General features: G+C 44.4%; 1 protein-coding gene across 1 annotated transcript in view; it reads right to left on the minus strand.

The window, feature by feature from the left end:
• Positions 1–4,945: 4,945 nt before the first annotated feature.
• The window catches only part of LOC132830726 (LIM and SH3 domain protein 1-like), a 155,488-nt gene continuing 133,580 nt past the window's right edge, over positions 4,946–26,853 (minus strand). Inside the window, exons 5-7 of the mRNA XM_060848558.1 lie at positions 12,586–12,697; positions 9,649–9,728; positions 4,946–8,357 (exon numbers count right to left, since the gene is read on the minus strand). Of these exons, the coding sequence (XP_060704541.1) occupies positions 8,184–8,357; positions 9,649–9,728; positions 12,586–12,697 (366 nt within the window). The 3' untranslated portion in view covers positions 4,946–8,183. The remainder of the gene's footprint in view (positions 8,358–9,648; positions 9,729–12,585; positions 12,698–26,853) is intronic.

The following is a 26,853-nucleotide window of genomic DNA, read 5'->3' on the forward strand; positions in this document are numbered from 1 at the left end:
CCTTTATTTAAGAAAGGATGTAAGGAGAAGTCTGGGAACTTTAGACCTGTGAGTCTGACATCGGTGGTGGGTAAGTTGTTGGAGGTTATTCTGAAAAATAAGCTTTACATGCATTTGGAGAGGCAAGGACTGATATGGGATAGTCAATATAGTTTTGTGCTTGGGAAATCATGTCTCACAAACTTGATTGAGCTTTTTGAGGAAGTGACCTAAAAGATTGACAAGGGCAGAAGGGTATTCAGTGTTTACATGGACTTTAGTAAAGCCTTTGACAATGTCCTGCATGATAGACTAATTAGGAAGGTTAGATCACGTTGGATTCAGGGAGAGATTGCCAATTTGATTCAAAATTGGGCTAGACAGAAGAAGGCAGAGGCTGGTGGAGGAGGGTTGTTGTATGGACTGCAGGCCTGTAACCAGCAGTGTTCTGCAGGGATCGGTACTGAGTCCACTTATTTGTCATTTATGTAAACAGTTTGGATTAGAATATAGGAGACATGGTTAATACATAATTCTTTGAAGCTCGCAGATGACACCAAAATTGGTGATATTGTGGACTGTGAAAAAGTTTATCTGAGATTACAAAGATACCTTTGATCAGTTGGGTCAATGGGCTAAGGAGCAGCAGGTAGAGTTCAATTTGGATAAATGCAAGGTATTGCATTTTGGAAAGTAAACAAGAGAAGGACGTATATAATTGGTAGTAGGTGCCTGGGTTGTGTTGTCAAACAGAGGGACCTAGGGGTTCAGGTACATCACTCTTTGAAGTTTGCATCACAGATAGACCTGGTGGTTAAGAAGGCATCTAGCACGGCTGCCTTCATTGCTCAGATCTTTGAGTATAGGAGTTGGAATACCATGTTGAGGTTGTACAGGACATCGGTGAGGCCTATTCTGGAATATTGTGCACAGTTCTGGTCAGCCTGCTATAGGAAAGATATAATTAAATTGGAGTTCTTCTTTATAATAATCCCAAAAATGCCTGTCTGGTGAATGCACTGAGCAGCTCCTGGTCACTCATTTTCAATTCCCCCCAACCACACATCACTCACCCCATGACAGAAAAGTTACACTGAATTAAATACATTTTGTTTCAATCAAGATTGCACATAAAAAATACACTTAAAGGATTTAGCTGTAGATTCAGTTCTTGGGAGTTAAGGAAAATTAGTTTGCAAATCTTACTTTACATTACAAGCACTGTGGTCTTGACTAACCCTGAAGTGAAAAGGGACAGTGCAGTTTTTAAGATGACCCATTAGAACATGGAACAATTCAGCGCAGTGCAGGCCATTCGGCCCTCAATGTTGCACCAACCAGTGATACTGATCTGATACCCATCTAACCTACGCTATTCGATTATCATCCATATATTCATCCAATGACCACTCAAATACCCTTAACGTTGGTGAATCTATTACTGTTGCAAGCAGGGCATTCCACACCCTTACTACTGAGTAAAAAGGCCATTAATCAGAGGCAGAGTTGAGAGTGTGGTGCTGGAAAAGCACAGCAAGGCAGGCAGCATCCGAAGAGCAGGAGTATCGACGTTTCGGGCAAAAAGCCTTTCATTAGGAATGAGGCTTGTGAGGTGGAGGGATAAATGGGAGGGGGTGGGAGGTAGTTGAGAGTGCAATAGGTAGGTGGAGATGGGGATAAAGGTGATAGGTCGGAGAGGAGGGTGGAGCAGATAGTTGGGAAGGAAGATGGACAGGGAGGACAGATCACGAGGGCAGTGCAGAGTTGGAAGGTTGGATCAGGGATGGGGGGATGAGGGGGAAAGAGGGGACATGAGGAAACTGGTGAAATCCATGTTAATCCCGTGTGGTTGACAGATTTGCTACCACAGCCATATCTCCTTCCTCACTTTCTATATTAATCAGAGGCATCCTTTCTGTCAGTGGATGTAATAGTGTGTGGAATCTATTTTGAAATCAAGGTCTCTCCAGTGATCTGCCAACATTTAATCATGCAACCAACATCAGAGAAAATTCTGGTCATTTTCACTGCTGTTTGTGGCTCCTGGGCTGGACACAAATCACTACCTTGTTTCCAATTTGACAACTACTTGACAATGCACATGGCATGTGTGGGGCGAGAATGAAAGGTCATATCATAGCTCAATTAACCTACATTAGAATCTAGTCATTAACATGAAATATTAACTGTTTGCCTCTTTCCAAGTCCTGCGAAATATTGCCAGTATTCTCTTTTATTAGCTGTTAAGTGCTTTGGGTAATCCTGGAACATGAAGAATGTAATATAACTACAACTGTTTATTAAAACAGCCGTAGTTAGTGAACAAGCTTCTATTTCGATGGTAAAATCTAAATGCTGAAAAGGACCTTTCAACTTTAAAGTGATGGATTTGAAAATCTCAATGGTATAATTTATAACCGGTCAATAGTGTCGCATTGTGAGTCAACAGTTAGCACTGCTGCCTCAAGCACCAGGGACCCAAGTTCGGTTCCACCCAAGCAAACTCCACATAGACATTCTCCCTGTGTCTGTGTGGGTTTCCTCTGGGTGCTGTGGTTTCATCCTACATTCCAAAGATGTGCAGGTTGGTGGACTGGCTACGCTAAATTGCCCAGCGTCCAAGGACATGCAGACAAGGTGTCTGAGCCATGAGAAATACAAAGTGATGGGGTGGGATGCTCTTTGTAGGGTTGATATAGATTCAGTGGGCCAAATGGCCTGCCTCCAGTCTGCAGAGATTCTATGAATTTGGATTATTCAGCTGGATAGTACACACAGGTTTGAATAGTTGAAAGGGAAATTTGGGTAATTATAAGCAGGTCCTTCAAATAGGTTAGCATTGTCATGTTTTTCCTAAAGTTCCTTTTTTTTGGCATACTTCTCCATTTTCCATTCAAAACCCAGGATTGATTTGGCTCCTAATAGGGTGGCATGGTGGCACATTGGTTAGCATTGCTGCCTCTCAGCACCAGGGTCCCAGGTTCAATTCCTGCCTCAGGCAACTGGCTGTGTGGAGTTTGCACATTCTCCTTGTATCTGTGTGGGCCCTCCCTGGGTGCGCTGGTTTCCTCCCACAGTCCAAAGATGTGTAGGGGAATGGGTCTGGGTGGGTTGCTCTTCGGAGGGTTGGTGTGGACTTATTGGGCCTGCTTCCACACTAAATAATCTGATCTAAACAAATCTTCACTGTGCACAATTAATTGAGAACTGAAAGGAATCTGCTTGCTAGGGCTATCAGAAGTTCTAGTTCAGATTTTTAAAAAAAATTACTTGTTTCTTCACAATAAAGGAGTATTGGTGGCTCAGGCCAAATTTATTCCCTTCAGAAGTTAATATCGGCTGCCTTCTGGAACTGATGCCATCAGTTTAGGGGGTAATACTAGGCAATGGAGGGGCGAGTATCACACCCCATTGCTGTTAGAAGAGTATTGCTGAGGGCTGAGCTAGGATAGGTTCAAAATACCTTCCCAGTCTCTACTTTATGAAGCTGATGAGCTTCCTTGTTACAGTCATTTTAAAGGGGAGGCAATGGCCTGTTAACCCAAAGACGCAGATAATGTTCTGGGGACCCGGGTTCAAATCCCACCATGGCAGATAGTGGAATTTGAATCCAATAAAAATCAGGAGTAAGAGTCTAATGACAAGCATGAATCAGTTGTTGGAAAACACCATTTGGCTCATAATGCCCTTAGGGAAGGGAACAACCATCCTTGCCTGGGCTACAGTTAACTCTAAGGGATGGGCAATAAATGCTGCCTGGCCAATGATGCCCACATCCTATAAATGAATTTTAAAAAAACCTACTTGGACATATTTTGACATCTTTAGACCTTTACACACCAGATCTCATGGGCCAGAGGAAGGGACACCACCACTGCACCACCAGAGCCCTAAATTGGAGGTCTATTCTTGTTCACACTTCCGTCGGTATTCTCAGTTTATGACAGATTGCAATTCAACACAGATGAGCGCCATTTTGAACATTCTCTTTTGAATACCGAGAGACAGGCTTGGATTGTAAATATTTGATTCACTATGAGTGATTGCTGGTGATGGCTAGTAGTTTTTAAAAAACTGAGAAGTCACCCTAATTTAGTGGTGGGAAAGCTATTCAAGCGTGGGCAATAACACTACTGGGCAGGAAAACTAGAATACTTAGAAAAGGGCTGTCTTGTGATGAGGGTAGTGTCCTTACCTTTGAACCAGGAAGCCCAGGTTTAAGTCCCACTTGCTCCAGGGTGTGCCACAATATCTTTGAATAGGTCGATGGGAAAATATTCAGGATACCTTGAAAGGCTGTTGTGGCACAGTGGTAGTGCCCTAACCCCTGAGTAAGGCAGGCCTGGCTTCAAGTCCCACTTGCTCCAGAGGTGTCAGAACATTTCTGAACAGATCGATTAGAAAATATCTTTGAATACATTGGCACAGCCCAAATTTTGAAGGGCACAGACAATTCAGATTGTTCTCTAGTCCAAAGGGGACAGAGATGAATATTTTCACAAGTTCAGTATGATTGCATTGAACCTATAACCTAAAAATAAATTTCATTAATTCCACCATGTCTCAATCTTTCCAGTAGATGCGTTCAACAAAGTCTGCATTCCTTCTCTGGTAACCATAAAGGATCCAGTGTCGAAGAACAGGGAGTGTTCCACGTTGTCATGGACAATATTTCCCCTAACAAACTTCACCAAAATAAAGTTGAATATGGGAGCTTGCTGTGTGCAAATTGTCACAATTTCTGAATTATAACAGTAATTACATTTCAAAGAATGTACTTTATCAATTGGGACGCACTCGGAGATGCCCTGAGGTAATGAAGTTACTTTGTAAATGCAAATTCTTCTTCCTCCCTTCCCAAGGGAGCTTGATCTATTCAGATGAATTTTCCATATGCTTCACACACATTTATAGATCCATTAGCAAAACACTTCTAAATAAATAAATTCCACATTACTGTTCCACATTATTTCCCATCATTTAGTTTATTGACAATCTGTCATGTAAGAATCATGCCAAAAATACATTTTTTCCTAAAAATTGCAAGCATGGTAATGAAGAATTCAGAAATGCAAAGACATGCTTAACCTGAATTGCAGATATCCAGTATTTTATGAAATTACATACATACATCTGTAATACCACTTTTTATTCCACACCCCACCCTCCCCCATCGCACCTCAATTTCCAAGCCAAACAGAATCTAGCCACAACACCTTTTCAATACGCTGAACTTGGTCAGTGATGCAGAATGCCTCACAACTCAACAGCAATTTTGCAGTCCAGGCAATTTAAGATAGATGGAGGGTGTTCCTTCATGCTGAACAAACCCCATTTTTTGTAAGCTGTTCTGTGGAGGGAGGAAGTGCTACTGCTGGGAAAGATCACAAGAGAATATTCTCTCTCTTATCCACCCTGACCAGTCTTTGTAACAAACCAACACGCATCAAGTGAAATGCAACTCAAAATATGGTTGCTCCCTTTACATTTAGCTTCGTCTTTTAAAAAAATGCCACTCAGAAAACAAAGGTCATTTCAGATGCTGTCTTTTTGCAGGATGAGTAACTCAATAACATCTTTAGCAAAAGCACTAAGCGGAACTTGATAAGCATGTGTAAACAAACAATTTTTTTAAACCAATTAGCGGTAACAACTGCAAGTTTCAAATTAAACAGCATGTTAAGACTAAGCAGTTAATGTACTGATACCATGGAATGTTAAGAGAGTCATTAATGTTGGCACACAATGTCTACACATGTGCTAATGTACATTTCTTCTGTGGTCCACTAGTTTTGGTGCCTGAACTTTACCAGTTAACCAGTTGTTTCAAGCCTAGGCCAGGCCAGGTTTCCAATGTTTGCTTTTTGCTGCTTCTACAGAGGAGAATGTGAGAACCCTATCTACCCCTCCCCATCTCTACCAAGTCTGTTTAAGTGCTGCACAGACCAGATTGAAGGCTAACAATGCAATATTCTCTTCAGTAAAGCATAACCGTATCATTTACATTTTACTATAACCAGTCACAATACAATATTTTCTCATCTTAAAGCAGTCAGGGGACTTACAATGGTTTTGAAAGTACGTCAGGTAGTTTCCGAACAAACAAAATAGCGGAGAGTTGTTAGAGCTTTAGGTGATATAGTACAGTCTGCCCCAGGGGCTTTAATTAATCCATCAACATTATGTTTACTACCAACAATAGGAATCGATCAATTAATTGGCACAACTGCAGTCAAAACAGCCAACTCACAAATTAATGACATGACACTTAAACATATCGCAGTACCATAGAGGGTGCCTGGTGGATTGCTGATAACTAAACATATAAATTCATATAACCTAAAAAGGCATTTACATGGGCACAGTCAGCTGGCTACTGCTCTCTTCATGTCTCTCAATGAGATTTGGAAATTGTGCATAAAGAGATCCCAGACTGGTAACCGCCGGATATTCATTACACAGACGATAGAGGGAGTTGCTTGGAGACAGCTCCCCATTGTCGCCAGAGTTTGACAGGAATTGCAAAACATTGTTCAATCAAGTCTTTCTGTGTCAGACTGGTTTAAACTGGACTCAGTCTCTCGAAAGCCTCATGTATTGCCATGAACACAATAATGACTCTGAAAAGGAATGTGTATTAATTCCAGTAAAAGTAACCATTCTTTTTTACATTACTCCTCAAGTTGTATAATATTGTTGCCACCTCAAGGTTTTATTGAGAGAGGTTTTTTTTATTTCAATGGTATAAACTGCTCCAAAATGGGATAAAAAGCTCCAAAATGGGATAAAAATGTTCCAAGTTAGGTCAAGTTTACAAACGTCACAGTTTTGAAACAAATGGATCTAGACTGAGCAGCAGTTAGATCATGAAATTTGCAAACACATTGTCAGGGAAAAATAATCATCCTGTTGCTCAGCTTTGTGTAAAACCTGCTTATTTTCTGTAAAAAAGGAATTTTGCTCTCACTTACCAAACTTGCAAATTTAAATAAATTCTCAGCTCTCTTTACTCCTCCCTCTACACCCCCATTCTAAAATTCACCTTGTACAGTCAATTGTATCACAACCTCAGCATGTAACAATGGTACAGGTGGGTTAGGAATGTGGCAAGAATGGCAGGAGGTAGAATTTCATCTACTTCTGCAATTCTAATGGGTATTTATCTTCTGATGTCAGTTGCCCAGCCTATTACATCACTTCTATTTTTGAGAAAGAAGATGGTCACAAGGACCATTTGTTTCAGCTGTTTGTTTCACTCCCCTGAAAATTACAATAGCCAAAAGAGTCTGCTATCTATAGAAGACAACACATCAAGATTCCTAGTTTTACAAGAATTGTGTACACCATTAACTGAACTATTTATGGTGATACTTGGCCATAGTCAATATCCGTGCATTCTCTGTAGGCTGTTGGGTGAAAGATAACATTTAGAATATTTTTTTAAAAATCCAGTCTTACTGTTCACCTGTGTGCCTCACTGTGAGAATGCGAGAGAGAGAGTGAGGATTGGAGAGAGGAAGTGTAGGGAGAATGAGACTTAAGTGTGTACACCCACAATGCGTATGTCTCAACTATGCATATGTGCGTGTGTACACACATAGGTCAGGGTGGGGTGGGGTTGGGGGAATGGGGTTCCATGAGTCACTGTGCAAGTCTTTCCCCCTCTCTCTCTGGCCCTTTAGAGTTGAAGAACAGAAGTCTTTTGACAAACTGTATTCACAATCTTCCGCATGCCAAGAGAGCTATCCTGTATTTTGGTCCTGCACAACTTGAATTATTTAAGCAATTTGCAAATAAAGAACAATGCGCTAGAGAAACTAAAATACATATGATCAAAAGAGGTGCAATCTGAGATTGTCCAGACTAATCAAGTACAATAATCCAGTCGAGAATTTCAAAGTAAAGATCTACAAAGAAGGATTATCTTTTTTTAAAAAAGGGAGAGTTGGATAATGCAGAGCAGTGAAAAACTTGCAAAAGGCTAGATTTCCTTCAAGATAAACAAGCCAAAGAAAATTTTGACTGTATTCCAGTAATACTAAGATCAAAGAAACTGAGAAATTTGTTATATAATCGGAACCACAATTTCATACATTTGCTTTACCTAATATTTTTGTCAAATTACTGTTGGGATCCATATGGTAATTTATTTTATTTATAATATATATAATCAAAGCAGAAGCAGGCGTTTGATCTGGGCTCCATTACACAGCTTCGACATAGTTAGCTGGGAGCATGCCAGTGTCACCCGTTCTCTCCACGGTACCGTACATCCATCCTTCATCAATCTGTTGTACATCAATGATTAAATCGCCATCTAGGAAGGAGATCTCATCATCGTCTGCTGCTGCATAGTCATACACAGCTCTGTAACGCTTCTACAGAACAAGAAAAATTATTAAGGGAGGGGTGGGTGTTAGCTCCTCATTGAAAATTAGATTAGATTAGACTTACAGTGTGGAAACAGGCCCTTCGGCCCAACAAGTCCACACCGACCCGCCGAAGCGCAACCCACCCATACCCCTACATTTACCCCTTACCTAACTCTACGGGCAATTTAGCTTGGCCAATTCACCTGACCCGCACATCTTTGTGACTGTGGGAGGAAACCGGAGCACCCGGAGGAAACCCACGCAGACACGGGGAGAACGTGCAAACTCCACACAGTCAGTCGCCTGAGTCGGGAATTGAACCCGGGTCTACAGGCGCTGTGAGGCAGCAGTGCTAACCACTGTGCCACCATGCCGCCCCTGAGAGAGTATCACTCTCTCTAGCCCCAGGACAGAACCCACCGGCCCCACCCCCCACATAAACACACCCAGACCATCCTATCATATGAACACTACACTAGTGTAGCCAGTGAAGTTACCCTGATGCACTTGATAAATGACCATTCTTCACACACCTGAAGGATCAGCCACAGGTTTGCCGGGCAGCACTCTCTCACCTTGAAATCTGAAAGTTGTGGGTTCAAGCCCCCTTTCAGAAACTGGAGAATTTTTACTTCTTTCATGAACGTGGCTGGTTGGGCCATCATTCATAGCTGGTTCCCAATTGGCCTGCAGAAGGTGGTGGTAACTTTCCTTCTTGAACTGCTGCAGAACTTGGGATGTAGCAACACGACAGTGAAGGAACAGTGATATATTTCCAAGTCAGGATGGTGAGCAGCTCAGAGGGGAATTTGCAGGGCCGAGACGTCCACACACATCTGCTGACTTCGACTTTCTAAGCCGAAAAGGTTGTGGGTTTGGAAGCTGCTGTTAAAGCAGAGCAGCTGGTACACACTGCTGCAACTGAGCACCTGGTAACTCCAGGTTAACAGCTCCAATGCAGCACTGATGGGGTGCCTCACTTTCAAAGTGGCTATCCTTCAGTTAGGACAATAAACCAAGCCCCAGTCTGTCTTCAGAGCAGGTAGAGAAGATTGCATGGCACTATTTTGAATAAGAACAGGATTTATCTCCCCAAGCCCTCCGCAGAACAGGACCATAGTTATTTATCTCTATGGGATCTTGCTGACCCACAAAATGGCAGGTGTGTTTATGTTACAAGAGAAATGGATGAGCTGGACTGAACGTTGGTGCTTTCTGAGGATAAGCACAGCAGAATAGAAAATGCAATTTCACACAAAAAAACCGATGGAAGGAACAAAACCGGTTAAGAACTTACCCCAATTGAGGGAGGTTGGGCCACAGGTGCAGCGGGTGGAGTGTAGACTTGAGGCTGGGGCTCCTGACGTTGCTGGTAGCCTGGATTAGGGCGAAAAGAAATCAAGGTTAAGTTGGGAAAATCTCCTCCCATTCTGGCAAAGGCTTGAAAGCAAATCATTTAAAATAGGCCTTCTCTCTAGACTTTGAAGAGTTTGCTCAAGAATTTCTTTTTTGTCCCAATTTAGAAAGAATTTTCTTGCATCGGGGTTAAGTAACCAAATGCTGCTACATTACAAATCCAAGCAAATGAGAAACTATTGTCACAAATACTCTCTCAGGAAGGTCCTCATTGGTGCGTTCAAAGCATGCTACACTGATATTGTTTAGTCTGTTTCCCTTATCAATTAGATTCCAACCAAACTGCACAACATGAAGCAACCACCTGCTCACCAGCTCTGCGCAGAGGTCAATGCTAGAAATCCGAAGATGAGCATTAATCAACTACTAGAAGACAGCATTAGCATGCCAGAACACCAAGAGAGTCAGAGGGCAGAGTGTGTGTAGTGGCCATCATTAAGGAGAAGGTGAAAACTGAACATGTCTGAAGATGAATAAGTCCAGATGGACTACACCCCAGAGTGGAGGCATTGGTGGTGATCTTTCAGGAATCAAGGAGGGTAACCAGAGGACTGGAAAATGTCTAATGTAACATGCCTGTTGAAGAAGGGAGGGAGGGAGAGACGGACGGACGATGAGAAATTGTAGGCTGGTTAGTCTAATTTTGGTTGTTCGTAAGATTTACCTCTGTCACTAGTAATATGTTAGTGTCCACTATTAAGGATGAGATTGTGGAGTACTTAGGTGAGCGTGGTAAAATATGGTTGAGTCAGCATGGGCTTCATCAAGGGGAGATCATGCCTGATAAATCTTTGAGGAGGTTATGAGCAAGTTAGAGAAAGGAGAGGCAGCAGATGTGATCTACTTGTATTTCCAGAAGGCCTTTGACCACGTGCCACAAGGGAGACTGCTAAATAAAACAACAGCCCATGATGTTAGGGACAAGGTATTGGCATGAATTGAGGGTTGGCTGATGAGCAGAAGGCAGAGATTAGGGATAAAGGGGTCTTTTTTAGGATGGCAGCTGGTGACTAGTGAAGTTCCACAGGAGTCAGTGTTGGGACCTCATCTGTTCACATTATACATTAACGACTTGGATAAAGGAACTGAGGGTACTGCTGCTAGGTTTGCAGATGACACAAAGATAGATGGAAGGACAGGTAGTGTTGAAGAAACAGAGAGGCTGCAGAAGGACTTGGACAGTCTAGGAAAGTGGGCAAAGAAATAGTAGATGGAACACAACATGGGAAAGCGTGAGGTTATTCACCCTGGTTGGAAGAATAGAGACATGGATTATTTAAAATCTGATTGAAGATTTGTAGCTCGGGTATCCGTTGTTGTGGTTCTGCTCGCCGAGCTGGAAGTTTTTGCTGCAAACGTTTCGTTCCCTGGCTAGGGAACATCATCAGTGCTGTTGGAGCCTCGTGTGAAGCGCTGCTTTGATGTTTCTTCCGGTATTTATATTGGTTTGTTCTTGCCGCTTCCGGGTGTCAGTTTCAGCTGCAGTTGAAACTGACACCCGGAAGCGGCAAGAACAAACCAATATAAATACCGGAAGAAACATCAAAGCAGCGCTTCACACGAGGCTCCAACAGCACTGATGATGTTCCCTAGCCAGGGAACGAAACGTTTGCAGCAAAAACTTCCAGCTCGGCGAACAGAACCACAACAACATGGATTATTTTCTAAATGGGGAAAGACTTCAGGAATGTGAAGCACAAAGGGAATTGGGAGTCCTCATTCAAGATTCTCTTCAGGTTAATATGCAGATTCGTTTGGCAGTTAGGAAGGCAAATACATTGTTAGCATTCATTCCCAGAGGGCTGGGATACAAGAGCAGTGATACACCGCTGAGGCTGTATAAGGCTCTGGTCAGACTGCATTTGGAATATTGAGAGCAATTTTGGAGCCTGGAAGGATGCGCTGGTGTTGGAGGGGTTCCAGAGGAGGTTTACAAGAATGATCCTGAGGACAAAGGGCTTGACGTATGAGGAGTGGTCGAGGGCTCTCGGCCTACATTCGACGGAGCTTGAATGATGAGGGGGCAATCCGATCGAAACTTATAGGACATGGAGAGGCCTGGATAGAGTGGATGTGGAGATGTTTCCACTGGTAACCTGCTGCGCTTTAACCAGCAACACATTTTCAGCTCTGATCTCCAGCATCTGCAGACCTCACTTTTTGCTCACAGGTTGAAGATGAGACTGTCCTCTTTGGAGAGAAACAACTCAGAAGGAGATTTGACAGAGATTTTCAAAATTATGAGTGGACTAGAAAGGGAGAAACGGTTCCTGTATGCAAAAGGAATAACAACAAGAGGCTGTGATTTCACAACATAGCCAACCAGAGATGAGAAATAAAATCTTTGTCGTTAGAGTATGGAATGAAGTGCCTGGAGGTGTGGTTGAGGCAGATTTAATTAAGGTATTCAAGAGAGTATTGGATGATTAGGAACTGAGAGCACAGCCTCAAAGTGAAGCGACGACTCTTTAATACTGAGGTGAGAAGGAAGTTCTTCAGCCAGAGGGTGGTGAATCTGTGGAACTCATTGCCACAATGGTCCGTGAGCGTATTTGTTTTTGTCTTGAATGGTAAGGGGACAAAGGGCTGGGAAGAGTAGGCAGGAGGATGGAGCATCAGCCATGATCAAATGGCAGAGTAGACACTATGGGCTGAATGGCCTGGCTCTGCTCCTAAATCTAATTCAGAGCAACCAATAATTACGACAGTGAGGGAGTGTATGGGGAAGAACAACTAGCCGTTGTTATTGGGGTGGTACTTGGAGCTGAAGACTGACTCGCTTTCTCTGGTTTACAAAAGTTTGCATTTTGTACCTCACCTTGATGCACCTCGTGCTGAACGTTGTACTGAGGAATATCATTTGAGGGCCTTCGTTCACCAGCTGCTGCGCTAGTTCCTTTGCTTTTCTCAAATTCTTCATGGTATTTAATCTGGTGAAAACAAAAGCACAGGAAAAGATGTTGATTGGTCACAAATACATCCAGATTGCAGCTCATCTCCTTGGGAAGGGTTGAAGCAGACATCCCCAGGGGTCAGCATCAGGGCCCTTCTCATAACCCATCATTCACCATGTACAGCGTGGAGTGCAGAGGATAATTTCAAAGTCTATGGATGGTACAAAACCTGGAATCATTGCAATCTACGAGGACAAAACAGTGTAAAACTTCAAAAGGACAGAGTCGAACTCACTGGAGTGGATGGTTTGATGAATGAAGGTGTTCTGGCTGTTCTTAAAAAAAAAAGTCACACCAGACTCAAAACATCAGCTGTTTCTCTCTCCACAGATGCTGCCAGTCCTGAGTTATTCCAGCATTCTGTGTTTGTTTCAAGATCTCTGTCCTCTGCAGTATCTTGCTTTGAACCCAGTGAATAGAGTACAGTACAGAGGAATGCAAGGTTTTGGGAGGAAGAATATAGACAGAAACAATATAAAATAGGGGGTGCAGGAGCAGAGAACTAAAGTGTATGTAATGCGTAGACTATTAAAGGTGGCACGACAAGATGAGAGTACAGTTCGTAAAACAGAGAGAATCTTGGGGCTTTAATAATAGGGCCATAGAGCCGGGAGGATATGTTGAACCTGATTGGTTAGATCACAGCTGGGAGTTTTGTGTACAGTTCTAAGGCACCACATTTTAGGAAAGATGTGAACACAGTGGACACAGTGCAGCAGTGATGAGGCATTTCAGTTATGAGGACAGATTGAAGATGAGACTGTCCTCTTTGGAGAGAAACAACTCAAAAGGAGATTTGACAGAGATTTTCAAAATTATGAGTGGACTAGAAAGGGAGAAACGGTTCCTGTATGCAAAAGGAACAACAACAAGAGGCTGTGATTTCACAACATAGCCAACCAGAGATGAGAAATAAAATCTTTGTCGTTAGAGTATGGAATGAAGTGCCTGGAGGTGTGGTTGAGGCAGATTTAATTAAGGTATTCAAGAGAGTATTGGATGATTATTTGAATAGAGACAAGGTTATAGCAAAAAGGCAGGTGGTTGGGGCCAAATCATGATGCCTGAGAGACCTGCCCCAGGAAGGAACATTCCCGGCCCCATAGGACACCTGCTGACTTGAAATCCATCAGAACGTACCTGGAGAGCAGCCCAAATACCTCTGCAAAAACACGTGCCTGGACCCGAACAACAAATCCGCAGCAACTGAAACCAGGAACTAACCAGACAAATCAGAAATACCCACAACTGTGTCGCCATATACCAGACTAATGCCACCTACAAGATCACGGACGACACCACCATAGTCGGACGAATCTTAGATGGCCACGAAACAGAATACAGACGGGAGGTGGAAGACCTGGAAAAACAGTGCACTAAGAACAACCTAACTCTCAATGCCGGAATGAATTATTGATTTTCAGCGGGATGTTACTCATGCCCCCCCCCCTACACATTAACAGCACAGAGGTGGAACAATTGGAGAGTGTCAAGCTCCTGGGAGTGGTCATCCACAACAAGCTTTCTTGGACTCTTCATGTGGACGCACTGGTTACAAAGCTGAAAGTGTGTTGCTGGAAAAGCACAGCAGGTCAGGCAGCATCCAAGGAACAGGAGAATCGACGTTTTGGGCATAAGCCCTTCTTCCTGAAGAAGGGCTTATGCCTGAAACGTTGATTCTCCTGTTCCTTGGATATTGCCTGACCTGCTGTGCTTTTCCAGCAACACATTTTCAGCTCTGATTCTCCAGCATCTGCAGACCTCACTTTCTCCGCACTGGTTACAAAGGCCCAGCAACATCTCTTCTTCCTCAGGTAGCTGAGGAAATTTGGCATGATAGCAAATACCCTTGCCAACATTTATAGGTGCGTCACTGAGAGCATTCTCTCTGGATGTATCACCACCTGGTATGGCAACTGTACCAGTCAAGATCGGAGATGGTTACAGAGAGTGGCGAATTCAGCCCGGACGATCACAAAGGCCAACCTCCCATCTATAGAATCCATCTACCAGGCCCACTGTCAAGGAAAGGCCACCAGCATTCTCAAAGATCCATCCCACCCTGGCAATGTTTTTCTACAATCTCTACCATTGGGGAGAAAGTACAGAAGCCTGAACATATGCACCAACCGGTTTTGAAACAGTTTCTACCTTACTGTTGTTAGAATACTGAATGGACTCACAAACTCTTAACATTCGCCTATACCTGTGTTTTTGCTTTTGCTGCTGTTTACCTATTATTTACTTATCTATGCTACTTAACTCTGTGATCTGCCTGTATTGCTCGTAAGACAAAGCTTTTCACTGTGCCTTGGTACACGTGGCAATAAATTCAATTCTATTCTATTCTACTTGAAGAGCCGGTATAGTCTCAATGGACTGAATGGCATCCATGTACACTGTAACAGTTCGGAGATTCTGGGAGAAAGGGATGGTCGCTTCATCAATTTACTCCAAATGTGATTAAACCTTGTGGTGATTGCTACTCTAGTGTCACAGAAACAATGGGAACAACTGGGTTCATGTAATGGCAAATACCAAACAAACACAGGCTTTTTCCCACAGACACAGAAAGGGTGTAAGTGACCCACGTTTTCTTTAAAATTATTAAATGGTTTCAACAGGAAGAACCAAAAATGTTTCCATCTATCAGTGAAACTGGAACTAGGGACTATGACTAAAAATAGCCAGTAATAAATCCAATAAAATTTTGACCCAGAAGATATTATGAAAAGAGATATAGTACCATCATGGAGAGGCCTTGTTAGAGGTCATGTGGTGCAATGGGTATCGTCATTGCCTCTGAACCAAAAGTCCCACTCCAGGGCTGGATAGCAAAAGAAAAAGGTGCATTCATAACACAGCTAGGTTCAGTATTAACTTGTAAGTCCTTCCAATACACCCCCACAGTAGTTAGTGAATGCAGGGTAGATCACTAGTCAACCTCATGACAGAAAACAGTTTTGAAGCCTCTACCATCACCATTCTCGAGATTACAACATCAATGGAAAGAGTGCAGACTCCCTGAAAGACACAGCACCACTTGTTAAAAACCAGGTTGCATAAGTACACAGCATAGGAAGGAACTTAAGACATGGTTAGGCCAAGAGGAATGGGAGTAGGTTCCTTTAGAGCTTGGACACAGGCATCAACCAATCAGGCTGTATCACCAGTTTCTGCACTTTAACTGCACTATGAATGTCTCTCTCAGATTCCATGCATCGTTATAAACAGTGGACTCCAGAGAATGAAACTTCCTGTAGGTAAATGGGATCGGTAGCCCAATGGTTACCAAAGAAATCATTTAAAAGATGGCAGCTGAGGAATTCAAATTTAATAAAATGAGCAATGTTGACCACGTAACCGATACATCGTCACAAATATGCTGCAGGAAGTACATCTGCCACCCTTCCTCTGGCTGGCCTACATGTGACTCCAGACCCACAAAAACGTGGTTGTCATCTTAAATTGTCCATCAAGACAGGTCATTTAGATTCAAGAAAGTGACTCACCTTGTCATTGGGGTACTTGGTGTTGCCAGTTACCAGTTACGCACACACACACACACACACACACACACATATATATAGCTTCACGTTTTTGATCATGCATTTCCACCCTATTCCACAAGAGGGTGCACTCAAATGATTAGATTAGATTCCCGACTGTGTGGGTACAGGCCCTTCAGCCCAACAAGTCCACACCGACGCTCCAAAGAGTAACCCACCCAATCCCATTTCTCTCTAACACTATGGGCAATTTAGCATGGTCAATTCACCTGACCTGCACATCTTTGGACTGTGGGAGAAAACCGGAGCACCCGGAGGAAACCCACGCAGACACGGGGAGAGTGTGCAAACTCCACACAGACAGTCACCTGAGGCTGGAATCGAACCTGGGACCATGGTGCTGTGAAGCAGCAGTGCTAACCACTGAGCCGGAAATGAGTTAATGCCATACATATTCAAATTCTGGGGATATCAACAATTCCTGTGGAAATATTTCAAAGGCAAACACACCCATCCAATTAATCTTTTGGGCTTTACCCATTCAATTAACTTGAATGCATGTAAGACCGGATATTGACACACTTGCTCAAACACACACCGAAGTAATGAATATAGGTTGGTTTTTATTCTTCCAAAAAAGTACCCAGATTTTACGTAGCAGGAACACACTGCTACGTGTTCAGTGACAGGTTCCCTCAGGTTGCACTAAGCTTCACTCAAACACTCGAAGGTCAGTGTGGGGGCAAGACAGAAAAGTTAAAAGTACGCAGAAGTTCAAGGTCAGGCTTATGGACTGAGTGGGGGGGAGATGCTCTGTAAAGAAGTCACTCAATCTGCATTTAGTGTCCTCCAACTACATCGTGAGCAGAAATCCCTAAACTGAAAGAAATAATCCCACCAAAATTCGAGAACACAAATTAAATCTTCCACAAGTGTCAGAGGATCTTGTTCAGTCCCTCAAACTTATGTCACTGTTTAATTAAATCACAGTTGATCTACTCCTCACCTTATTCTCCACAACCATCTGATGAAGGATCAGCACTACGAAAGTTAGTGCTTCCAAAGAAACCTGTTGGACTATAACCTGGTGCTGTGTGATTTTTAACAATCTACCCCTCCACTGTCTCCTGTTCCACTTTTTAAGTGATGTGCTGGAGGGAGGCTCACAAAGGGACCGGAGGCATCTTCCTCTCATTGCAAGGTTACATTGGTTCACATCACCAGCACAGGACAGGGCAAGGTGGGAGGTTGACAATGAAACCAAGGAACTGCAGAGTTTTGTTAAAGTTGTTCAGTTCCAATCCATCCTTTAACCAGCAGGTGGAGGCAGGGAGTCAACACCACATGAAAATGCCTGTAAACCGCTCCCATTCTCCCTGCGCAGGCGAGTAATTAAATCAGAACTTCCTTCTCCTGTATCCAATCATCGGTCCCTGATCCTCGCCCCAGGCCAGCACTGGTACAAGCTATTCCAACTATTCTTAAAGCAAGCCCAGACAGTGTGTCATAGCCCATGTTACAGACTAGGCCTCTTAACAAATTCGACTGGAACGAAAAACATACTGAGCTGTTACTCCTCCACTTTCTTTCCAGACCATTTAAAACTGTATTAAAAAAAGGTGAATTCCTCTCAGATCCCTCTGTGGAGGAGTCACCTCTCATAGAAAGGCTCCCTTCCAGAGTTTCACCCAAGCCACGTGGGAGTGCACCCAGAACACCAGGCCACTGGGGCAAGTGGTTTGATCTCAGGTGGACATGAGTCACACCAAATCCATCAACTCCAAAGTAACCAAGCTCAGATCTTTCTTGTGGCAGAATGGGTAGCATTCTCCCCAAGCTCGAGTCAAAGGGGGTCATGGGGTATTGTCCCAGGGCAGCATCTCGAGCACAAATCCAGCTGACTGCCACCCCACTGTGTTATCAGAGGTGCCATCTTTCCCATGCCACATTGAAATGAGATCCAGTCAACCCCCCTTAGAATCACAGAATCCCTGCCGGGTGGAAGCAAGCCATTCAGCCTATTGAGTACACACTGACCCCCTGAAGAGCAGACCACCCCGACCATGCCCCCTACCCTATCCCTGTAACCTTGCATTTCGCATGGCCAATCCTCCTAATCTTGGACCGTGGGAGGAAACCAGAGCACCCAGAGGAAACTCATGCAGACACAGAGAATGTGCAAACTCCATGCAGACACTCCAGGGAGAAATGTCCCAGCTTATCCAATCTCACCTTCTAATTCAAACCCTCCCATCGCTGTAACATCCTTGTACATTTTTTCTGCATCCTTTCCAGTTTAACAACATTTTTCGTGTAAGGCATCCGGAATTGTGTACAGCACTCCAAATGTGGATTGTGTATTCCATTCTATTGTTTGACCTCCTTGAATGCATTACCATCCAGATCTCTGAAAGCAGATCTTAAAGGCTCTATTTTATACCCTTTCCATTAAGAAACCACCTATGCCTTCTATTCTCAGAGAGTCCTCAAGGTGATAAACTTATAGCAGGTAAATGGAAGCAGAACATGAGAAATGAATTCTCCTCTCCACCAAGCCACCACCTCTTCCCCCTCCCCCCCTCCCCCAAAATCCGTGCTCAATGGAACCTGAGGAGTGTTACAGTTTTATCTCACTTTCTCACCCACATGCCCATACACTCTTCCTCCCTCTCACTTCCTGTTGAAGTACAGTACCCCAGGACCATGATAAAAGTAGTGTGTGTGTGTGTGTGTGTGTGTGTGTGTGTGTGTGTGTGTGTGTGTGTGTGTGTGTGTGTGTGTGAGAACCATTGCTCTGTTCGGCCCCTTGAGCTAGAGGGCCCCACTCCACAGATTCAAAGGATAAACTCTACACACCCACTTCAATGTGGTACTCCGCTGTTGGGAACTCAGCCCTTGACATGAGACTTAAGCAGAGGCATCACATGTCCCCACCAACCCAACCATCCTTTCTGATGGACAAAAATCTCATGGCACTATCTCAACTACAATCATCATTAAACTTTGTTAACAGTTGTCACTGTCACATTGTTATTCGTGCCATTTTCTCCACACATCTCCATATTGGTTGGGACTTGCTTTGGGAGTATCTCATCACTGAAGATTCCTCTAAATGTGAGCTTGTTGTTCACAGGGGGGAGACAGAACAATGAGAATCTACAGATTGGTGGTCAAACCCAAGCCTGTACTCACAAAGTAACCAATGATAGGGATCAGGGAGTCGTGGTCAGGATGAAGGGTGGGGGCCTGACTAAAAATTGGAGAGAAGACCACAAGCAGAACGAGCCATGATCTGAATGAATGGTAGTGCAGGCTCGAAGGGTTGAATGGCCTACCCCTATACCTATGCTTGGATATTCCAGTGTTCCTCGGAACACAAACCTCAACATCAACTTGCACCAAGATACTCCATTCTGCCACCCATATTCAGCAAAGTCAGTGTCATCTGATCGCTGGTGACAGAGGCATCATGTTTGAAGTTTGTAGGAATTTCAGTCAGGGTAGGGGACCTCGTTGTGTAATGGGTTGTGCTCCTATCTCTGGGCCACAGTCCTGGGTTCAAGCCTCACACTGGGACTCGGTGGCCACTGATGTGAAGTTTGTAACAGGACCAGACAACTTGACTGCAAATCCTTCCAACAGACCTAACGCTAGGCTAAGAACGGCGAGGAAATTTCCTGGACAGGGTTAAGTAACTCCACAAAAGCCAGTATCTCATCACCAAGTCATCCTTTATTTATAGGTACACAGTACATGTGGGCTCTGACCCAGCTAACTCACAGCAGGCTTCAAGAGAGAGCAGAACCCCTGACACACCTGTTTTTTTTAATTCTTGCTATTTTTTTCCCCAGCACCCATGGTGTGTGTGTGCAGGTGTGAGACACAGTGAAAGACACAAGGGTACACAAATCTTTATTCAATTTCCACCACCAGGAAGAAAAGAAACACCTAAGTGGCCAGTGACACCTGTTTATCTCTGTCAGCCAGGGCTCCCTGATTGGGGCTGTTTTTCTGGCCCAATCAGGGAGCTCCTATTCTATGAGGTCCACCTGGCTGACCCTGTTCCAATCACTATGCAGATAGCAATGACAAACCACTGCAATATCTTTACCCTGAAGTTTGGACCAACCCAGTGAAGTCCATGTTTGACAATATCCTTATTGGGACTGGTACCTGAACAGGGAATAAACTGGGTAAAAACATCCTTGTGGTAAAAGCACTCAACACATGCCCATTTACTTAAACATCCCCTGATACTCAAGATCCAGATAAATCAGTCAACATAATCAAATGTATCCTGCTCTGAATGCTAAGTGGGAAAACTATGAACAGACAGGTTAACTCTCACTGGAAGTCACATCCAACAATCCCATCTCTCACACAACTTTGAATCAGAAATGCAACTAGTCACAGCTGGATTCCTGATTAACCACTTACGGCTGGAATCGAGAACAACGGACATCGAGCACTCTGGTTTGGACAAACAGCTAGATAGCCCTTGTCACAGCTATTTCATCACTTTCCCTTCAAACTGCTGGCTCGTGCTCAGTTTGTTTCAAAAGGGACAGCCGACATACCAGGACTCCTGCCTCACTCTGAAGAAATAGGTACAGGTGTAGGCCATTCGGCCCCTCGAACTTGCTCTGCCATTCAATTAGATCATGGCTGATCTGAAACTCAACATTCAATTTCCTGCCCTTTCCCCACACTCCTAGATTCCCTTCCTGATCAAGGTGTTCATTTAGTAGGACTATATCTTTCTGAATGGCTTTGACCCAAAACATCGATTTTCCTGCTCCTCGGATGTTGCCTGACTTGCTGTACTTTTCCAGACATTTTGACGCATTTATCGAGTATATCTATCCAATTAATCTAATCCCTTTCAGCCTTAAATACACCCAGAAGCTGCTCCCCGTACCACAGCTGGAACTATCAGGATTAGCTGCTGCTCACTGGTGGGTGTACAGGACTGGTTGCAAACCCCCCCTGTAAAACTCACCGTGAACCGTTCTGATTATTCACCCCTCCTTAGCACAGTTTTACAAACTTTATGTAGTGCCTTCCCCCTCCCAAGTCCCTTATGCATCACTACATCCTCTCCTTCCTTTCCCCACTCCTTCAAAATCATGGAAAGCAAGGTTTCAAGACGCCTGATTGGAGAATGCAACATTGATGCCAGTCCCTCGGTTACTCATTGGAAAAGTGAGTATTCTGGAAGAGATCCTCATGGTGGAGATTCAACTGAGACAATATTCGACACTAACAATTTCCGTTTTGAGGTCAGCATCCCCTCAGACTGTGCAGCCGAAAATGCAAGCACAACGTGACTCAAACATTTAAAAATAACACACACCACGCACTGGGTGAGCCAACATACAAAATCACCAGTATTGTATTCTTCCATTTTTAGAAATCAGTCACTGTGACCAAAACAACAAAAAAAAACCCATAAAAGGTATTCAAGCAGCACTCGCAGGAAGCCACATGAAAGCTCTTTGCTCTGTACCTCCACACTGACTATCCAACGATTCTCAACCGGGGAAGATCCATTTCACAACCAACCAACATTCCTCAAACATGATTTAAAAACATTTCCGCATTTTGTTACACCTGTTTTTGAGAAGCTAAAATAATCCCAGGGTTGGGATACTGGGTTCCACCTGGGTGGGGGGTGGAGGGGGGGGGGGGGGGGGGGGAGAAAAAAAAGAACAAGTCAGAGGAGAGAGTGCCTGTTTGTGTGTGTGCACACATCGGTGTGTTTTGGGGGGAAAAAAAGTGTGGGGAAGGAAAAGAGAGTGAGTGTGGGGGGGAGACAAAGATTGTGGGGGGGAAGAAGAAGAGAGTGTGTGGGGGGGGAAGAAGAAGAAGAGAGAGTGTGTGGGGGGGGAAGAAGAAGAGAGTGTGTGTGGGGAGGGGGAAGAAGAGAGAGGGGTGGAGGGGGAAGAGTGTGTGTGTTGGGGAGAGAGTGTGGTGGTGGTGGGGAAGAGTTGGGGGGGGAAGAGAGAGAGTTCGGGGGTGCGAAGGGAGAGAGGGTTGGGGGGAGCGAGTGAGCACTGTAGGGAAACAGAGGTTTAGATCAGTCGATCAGAGGGAATTGCCGAAAGCACTGGTGATGGTGTAGGTCTTTGTCAGGAAGTGGTATATGAGCTCCGAAAGCAAGAGGGTGAAAGAATTGAAGGCTAGCAGAACAAGCTCCTGAGGCTGAGTGGCCTCTTCCTATTGCTTTGTTAATATTTAGGCACCAAGTCAGGGGCACAACTGATGTCCTTAGAATGCATCTTGAGCATCCATCTACAATTAGACGTCTTCCACTGTTTAATATACTCTACATCATTCTTCACACACCAGCCTAGCCAGTGGGCAGATATGGTTTTAAAACAATAGACACAATTTAGCCTTTAGTTTGCATTTGACAGCAACAGAGCATTTAGCCTGGAACGTGAGTGATAGAGAGATGTACGTACCCCATGACGACTCATTGCAGGTCAATCAGCAAACTGCACGGGGGCAACAGGGGAAAAATAGTGAGAGACCAAGAGCGAGAGAGAGAGCGAGAGCGAGAGAGAGAGCGAGAGCGAGAAAATGAGAGCGAGAGCTAGAGCAAGGACGAAAGGGGAGAATGAGAGAGTGAGAGAGCGCAAAAAAGAGAAAGCAAGATGGACAAGACCTAATTCCAAATATTTGTTTGTGTTTGAAATAAAGTATTCATGCAGCTGAGGTGTTGCTCTCAGGAAAGTTCTGGAAATCTCTTTTGGAAACTACACTAATATTCTTGTCCCTGAAAACAATCATTTTAAAGTTGTTAAACAGAAACTTGGCTCATCATTGCCCTCAACATCAAGAGTAATGGATAGTTTTAAACACATTAAAAAATTGAAATGAGTCAGAGAATTCAGGCACTTCAGTATTTTGTGTTGAGTTTCCCAGCATTTTAATTAAACTGTATTTCATCGCTGGGAAATAATCTTAAAAATGGACTTGTGTACGTGTTGATACACTGATGTTTAAGTTACACAGGTGTGGACTTAAGAAACCTCCCCCAAACCTCAGCTCGCTGTTCAGAATGACACTCCCAGTGTAGTACCTAGGGAGCAAAAAAATCCCACGTGCTCTATTTGAAGAGGAGGGAGGTTCTCCTATGGAGTCATACAGTTATGTTCTATATCATACAGAAACAGACCCTTTGGTCCAATTCATCCACACCAACCAGACATCTCAATCTGACCTAGTCCCATTTGCCAACATTTGGTCCATATTCCTACAAACCTTCCTATATCCATCCAGCTGCCCTGTAGATGCGGTAATTGTAGCAGCCTCCACCACTTACTCTGGCAGCTGATTCCATACAAATACCATCCTCTGCATGAAAAAGTTACCCTTCAGATCTTTTTTTAAATCTTTCCCCTCTTATCGGACTCCCCTACCTTGGGGAAAACACCTTGGCTATTCACCTTATCTAAGCCCCTCATTATTTATAAACATCTATAAAGGTCACCGCTCAGCCTCTGATGCTCTAAGGAAAATAGGCTCCAGCCTATCCAGGGTAAAAACCCCTCCAACTGTAACAAGGACAGAACCCCCGGTGCTCACCTTCCACCCTACCAACCTTCACGCAAACCACATCATCCGACAACATTTCCACCACCTCCAAACGGACCCCACCACCAGGGATATATTTCCCTCCCCACCCCTTTCCGCCTTCCGCAAAGACCGTTCTCTCCATGACTACCTGGTCAGGTCCATGCCCCCTACAACCCACCCTCCCATCCTGGCACCTTCCCCTGCCACTGCAGGAATTGCAAAACCTGCGCCCACACCTCCTCCCTCACCTCCATTCAAGGCCCCAAAAGGAGTCTTCCACATCCAAAGTTTTACCTGCACATCCACCAATATCATTTATTGTATCCTTTGCTCCCGATGCGGTGTCCTCTACATTGGGGAGACTGGACGCCTCCTCACAGAGCGCTTTAGGGAACATCTCCAGGATACCTGCACCAATCAACCACACCGCCCCGTGGCCCAACATTTCAACTCCCCCTCCTAATCTGCCAAGGACATGCGGGTCCTGGGCCTCCTTCACCGCCGCTCCCTCACCACCCGACGCCTGGAGGAAGAACGCCTCATCTTCCGCCACAGAACACTTCAACCCCAGGGCATCAATGTGGATTTCGCCAGTTTCCTCATTTCCCCTTCCCCCACCTCACCCCAGCTCCAACCTTCTAGCTCAGCACCGTCCCCATGACCTGTCCTAACTGCCTATCTTCCCTTCCACCTATCCGCTCCATCCTCCTCTCTGACCTATCACCCCCATCCCCATCCCCACCCCCATTCACCTACTGTACTCTATGCGACTTTCTCCCTAGCCCCCCACTCTCACCCCCCTCTCATTTATCTCCCCACTCTGCAGGCACCCTGCCTCTATTCCTGATGAAGGGCTTTTGCCCGAAACTTCGATTTTCTTGCTCCTCGGATGCTGCCTGAACTGCTGTGCTTTTCCAGCTTCAACAGATGTCTAAGGGAAAGACAACGAAATGAGGACATGCCACAACCCAAAGGACTGGCCACACTCCCATACATCAGGAGCATTTCTGAACTGACAGCCAGACTGCTGCGACCACTAGGACTCATAACAGCACACAAACCAACAGCCACTCTCAGACAACAACTCACCAGGGCAAAGGACCCGACACCCAGCAGGAGCAAAACCAACGTAGTGTACAAAATCCCATGCAAGGACTGCACAAAACACTACATAGGACAAACAGGAAGAGAACTAACAACCCGCATCCATGAACACCAACTAGCCACGAAACGACATGACCAGCTATCCCTAGTAGCCATACACTCAGATGACAAACAACACAAATTCGATTGGGACAACACCACTATTATAGGGCAGGCCAAACAGAGAACAGCCAGGGAATTCCTAGAGGCATGGCACTCATCCACAAATTCCAACAGACACATCGACCTAGACCCTATATACTGGCCACTGCAGCGGACAGCAACTGACAACCAGAAGCGGCAGATTCAAACCAATATAAATGCCGGAGGAATCAGCACAGAAGCACTTCACAGGAGGCTCCCAAGTACTGAGGATGTCACCTAAACAGGGGGCGAATCGTTTGCAACAAAAACTCCCAGCTCAGCGAACAGAACCACAACAACGAGCACCCGAGCTACAAATCTTCTCACAAACTTTGATCCCTATAAATCTTTTCTGCATCCTCTGAAGTTTAACAACACTTCCTGTAGAAGGGTATGCAATATTCCAAAAGTGGCCTCATCAATGTCTCTTTATCCCTCAACCAACACCTAAAGCAAATTGGCACTGTGTTTTCCACAATATAACAATGACTACACTTCAAAACTGCACTTTGGGACATGTTACAGTTAGGAAAGTCAATGTACAAATGCATGTCCTTCATACAGATGTACAATCACAGCTGCTCACATCCATCTACAGAAGCTGCCAGACCTGCCAAGTATCTCCAACACTTTCTGTTCTTATTTCAAAGACAAAAAGTTTGGAGCAATCTGGCAGTCACTACTAAGCCTTTGAGAAATGGAAAGGAGGCCACATCCAGTGATTAATATTGAAGGCAATGCAGGTCTCCTCAGGCAGAATAATTCAGGCACGGGTTGCTACAATCCTCATTCAACAACTGCATGGAAGAAAACTGCCAGGGGCAACCAACAAGAGAATTTTTACAAGCCACGATGTGCACCTCTTATTTTTCATCGGGAAAGAGTATGCTAACATGGTTCACAGTTAAGCAAATACCAGAACATGATGCTAATGGAAGCACTGTGTCATGCCAATATGTTGAAAAGCATAGCATAGCGCTTCTGTCAGTCTTTTGGAAGAGTTTTCCAATTAATCTTATTTTTCTGCTTACTGAGGTTTTTGTCCCCTTTCCAGTCCATTTAATTCCTTTTTGAAAACCACCAACAAATCTGCTTCAAATACCTGTACCATTCACAGGATGTTGGCACCACTGGCTGGACCAGCATTGATTGTCCATTTAAGATTGACCACCCCACCCTTGATGTGGGTCCGGTTTCATAGAATCCCGATAGAGCAAAAGTAGGCCATTTGGCCCATCGAGTCCACACCACCCTCTGAAGAGCATCACACCCAGATCCACCCACGACTCCTGTAACCCTACATTCCCCATGGCTAATGCATCTATGATCAATTTAGCACGGCCAATCCATCTAACCTGCACATCTTTGGAATGTGGGAGGAAACTGGAGCAGCTGGTGGAAACCCACGCAGACATGGGGAGAACGTGCAACATTCTCCACACGGATAGTCACCAAAGGCTGGAATCGAATTCGGGTCCCTGGCATGGTGAGGCAGCAGTACTAGCCACTGAGCTACCGTAATGTCCTGTATAAAGGGGACACCCAGATTTGAGCTGGGGAACCACTTGATCAGCAGTCAAATGCTCCACCACAGAGCTAAACCCCCAAGCTGGTGTCACATACAGGTCAAACCAGAGAAGGACAGATTTTGGTACCTAAAAGGATACAAGTGAACCACATGGGTTTTTACAACAAACAGCATAAGTTGCCAGCTCTTTATTCCGGATTGTATTGAATCCAAATTTCGTCATCGGA

Source organism: Hemiscyllium ocellatum, chromosome 32, assembly GCF_020745735.1.
Source record: "Hemiscyllium ocellatum isolate sHemOce1 chromosome 32, sHemOce1.pat.X.cur, whole genome shotgun sequence".
Lineage (NCBI taxonomy): Eukaryota > Metazoa > Chordata > Chondrichthyes > Orectolobiformes > Hemiscylliidae > Hemiscyllium > Hemiscyllium ocellatum.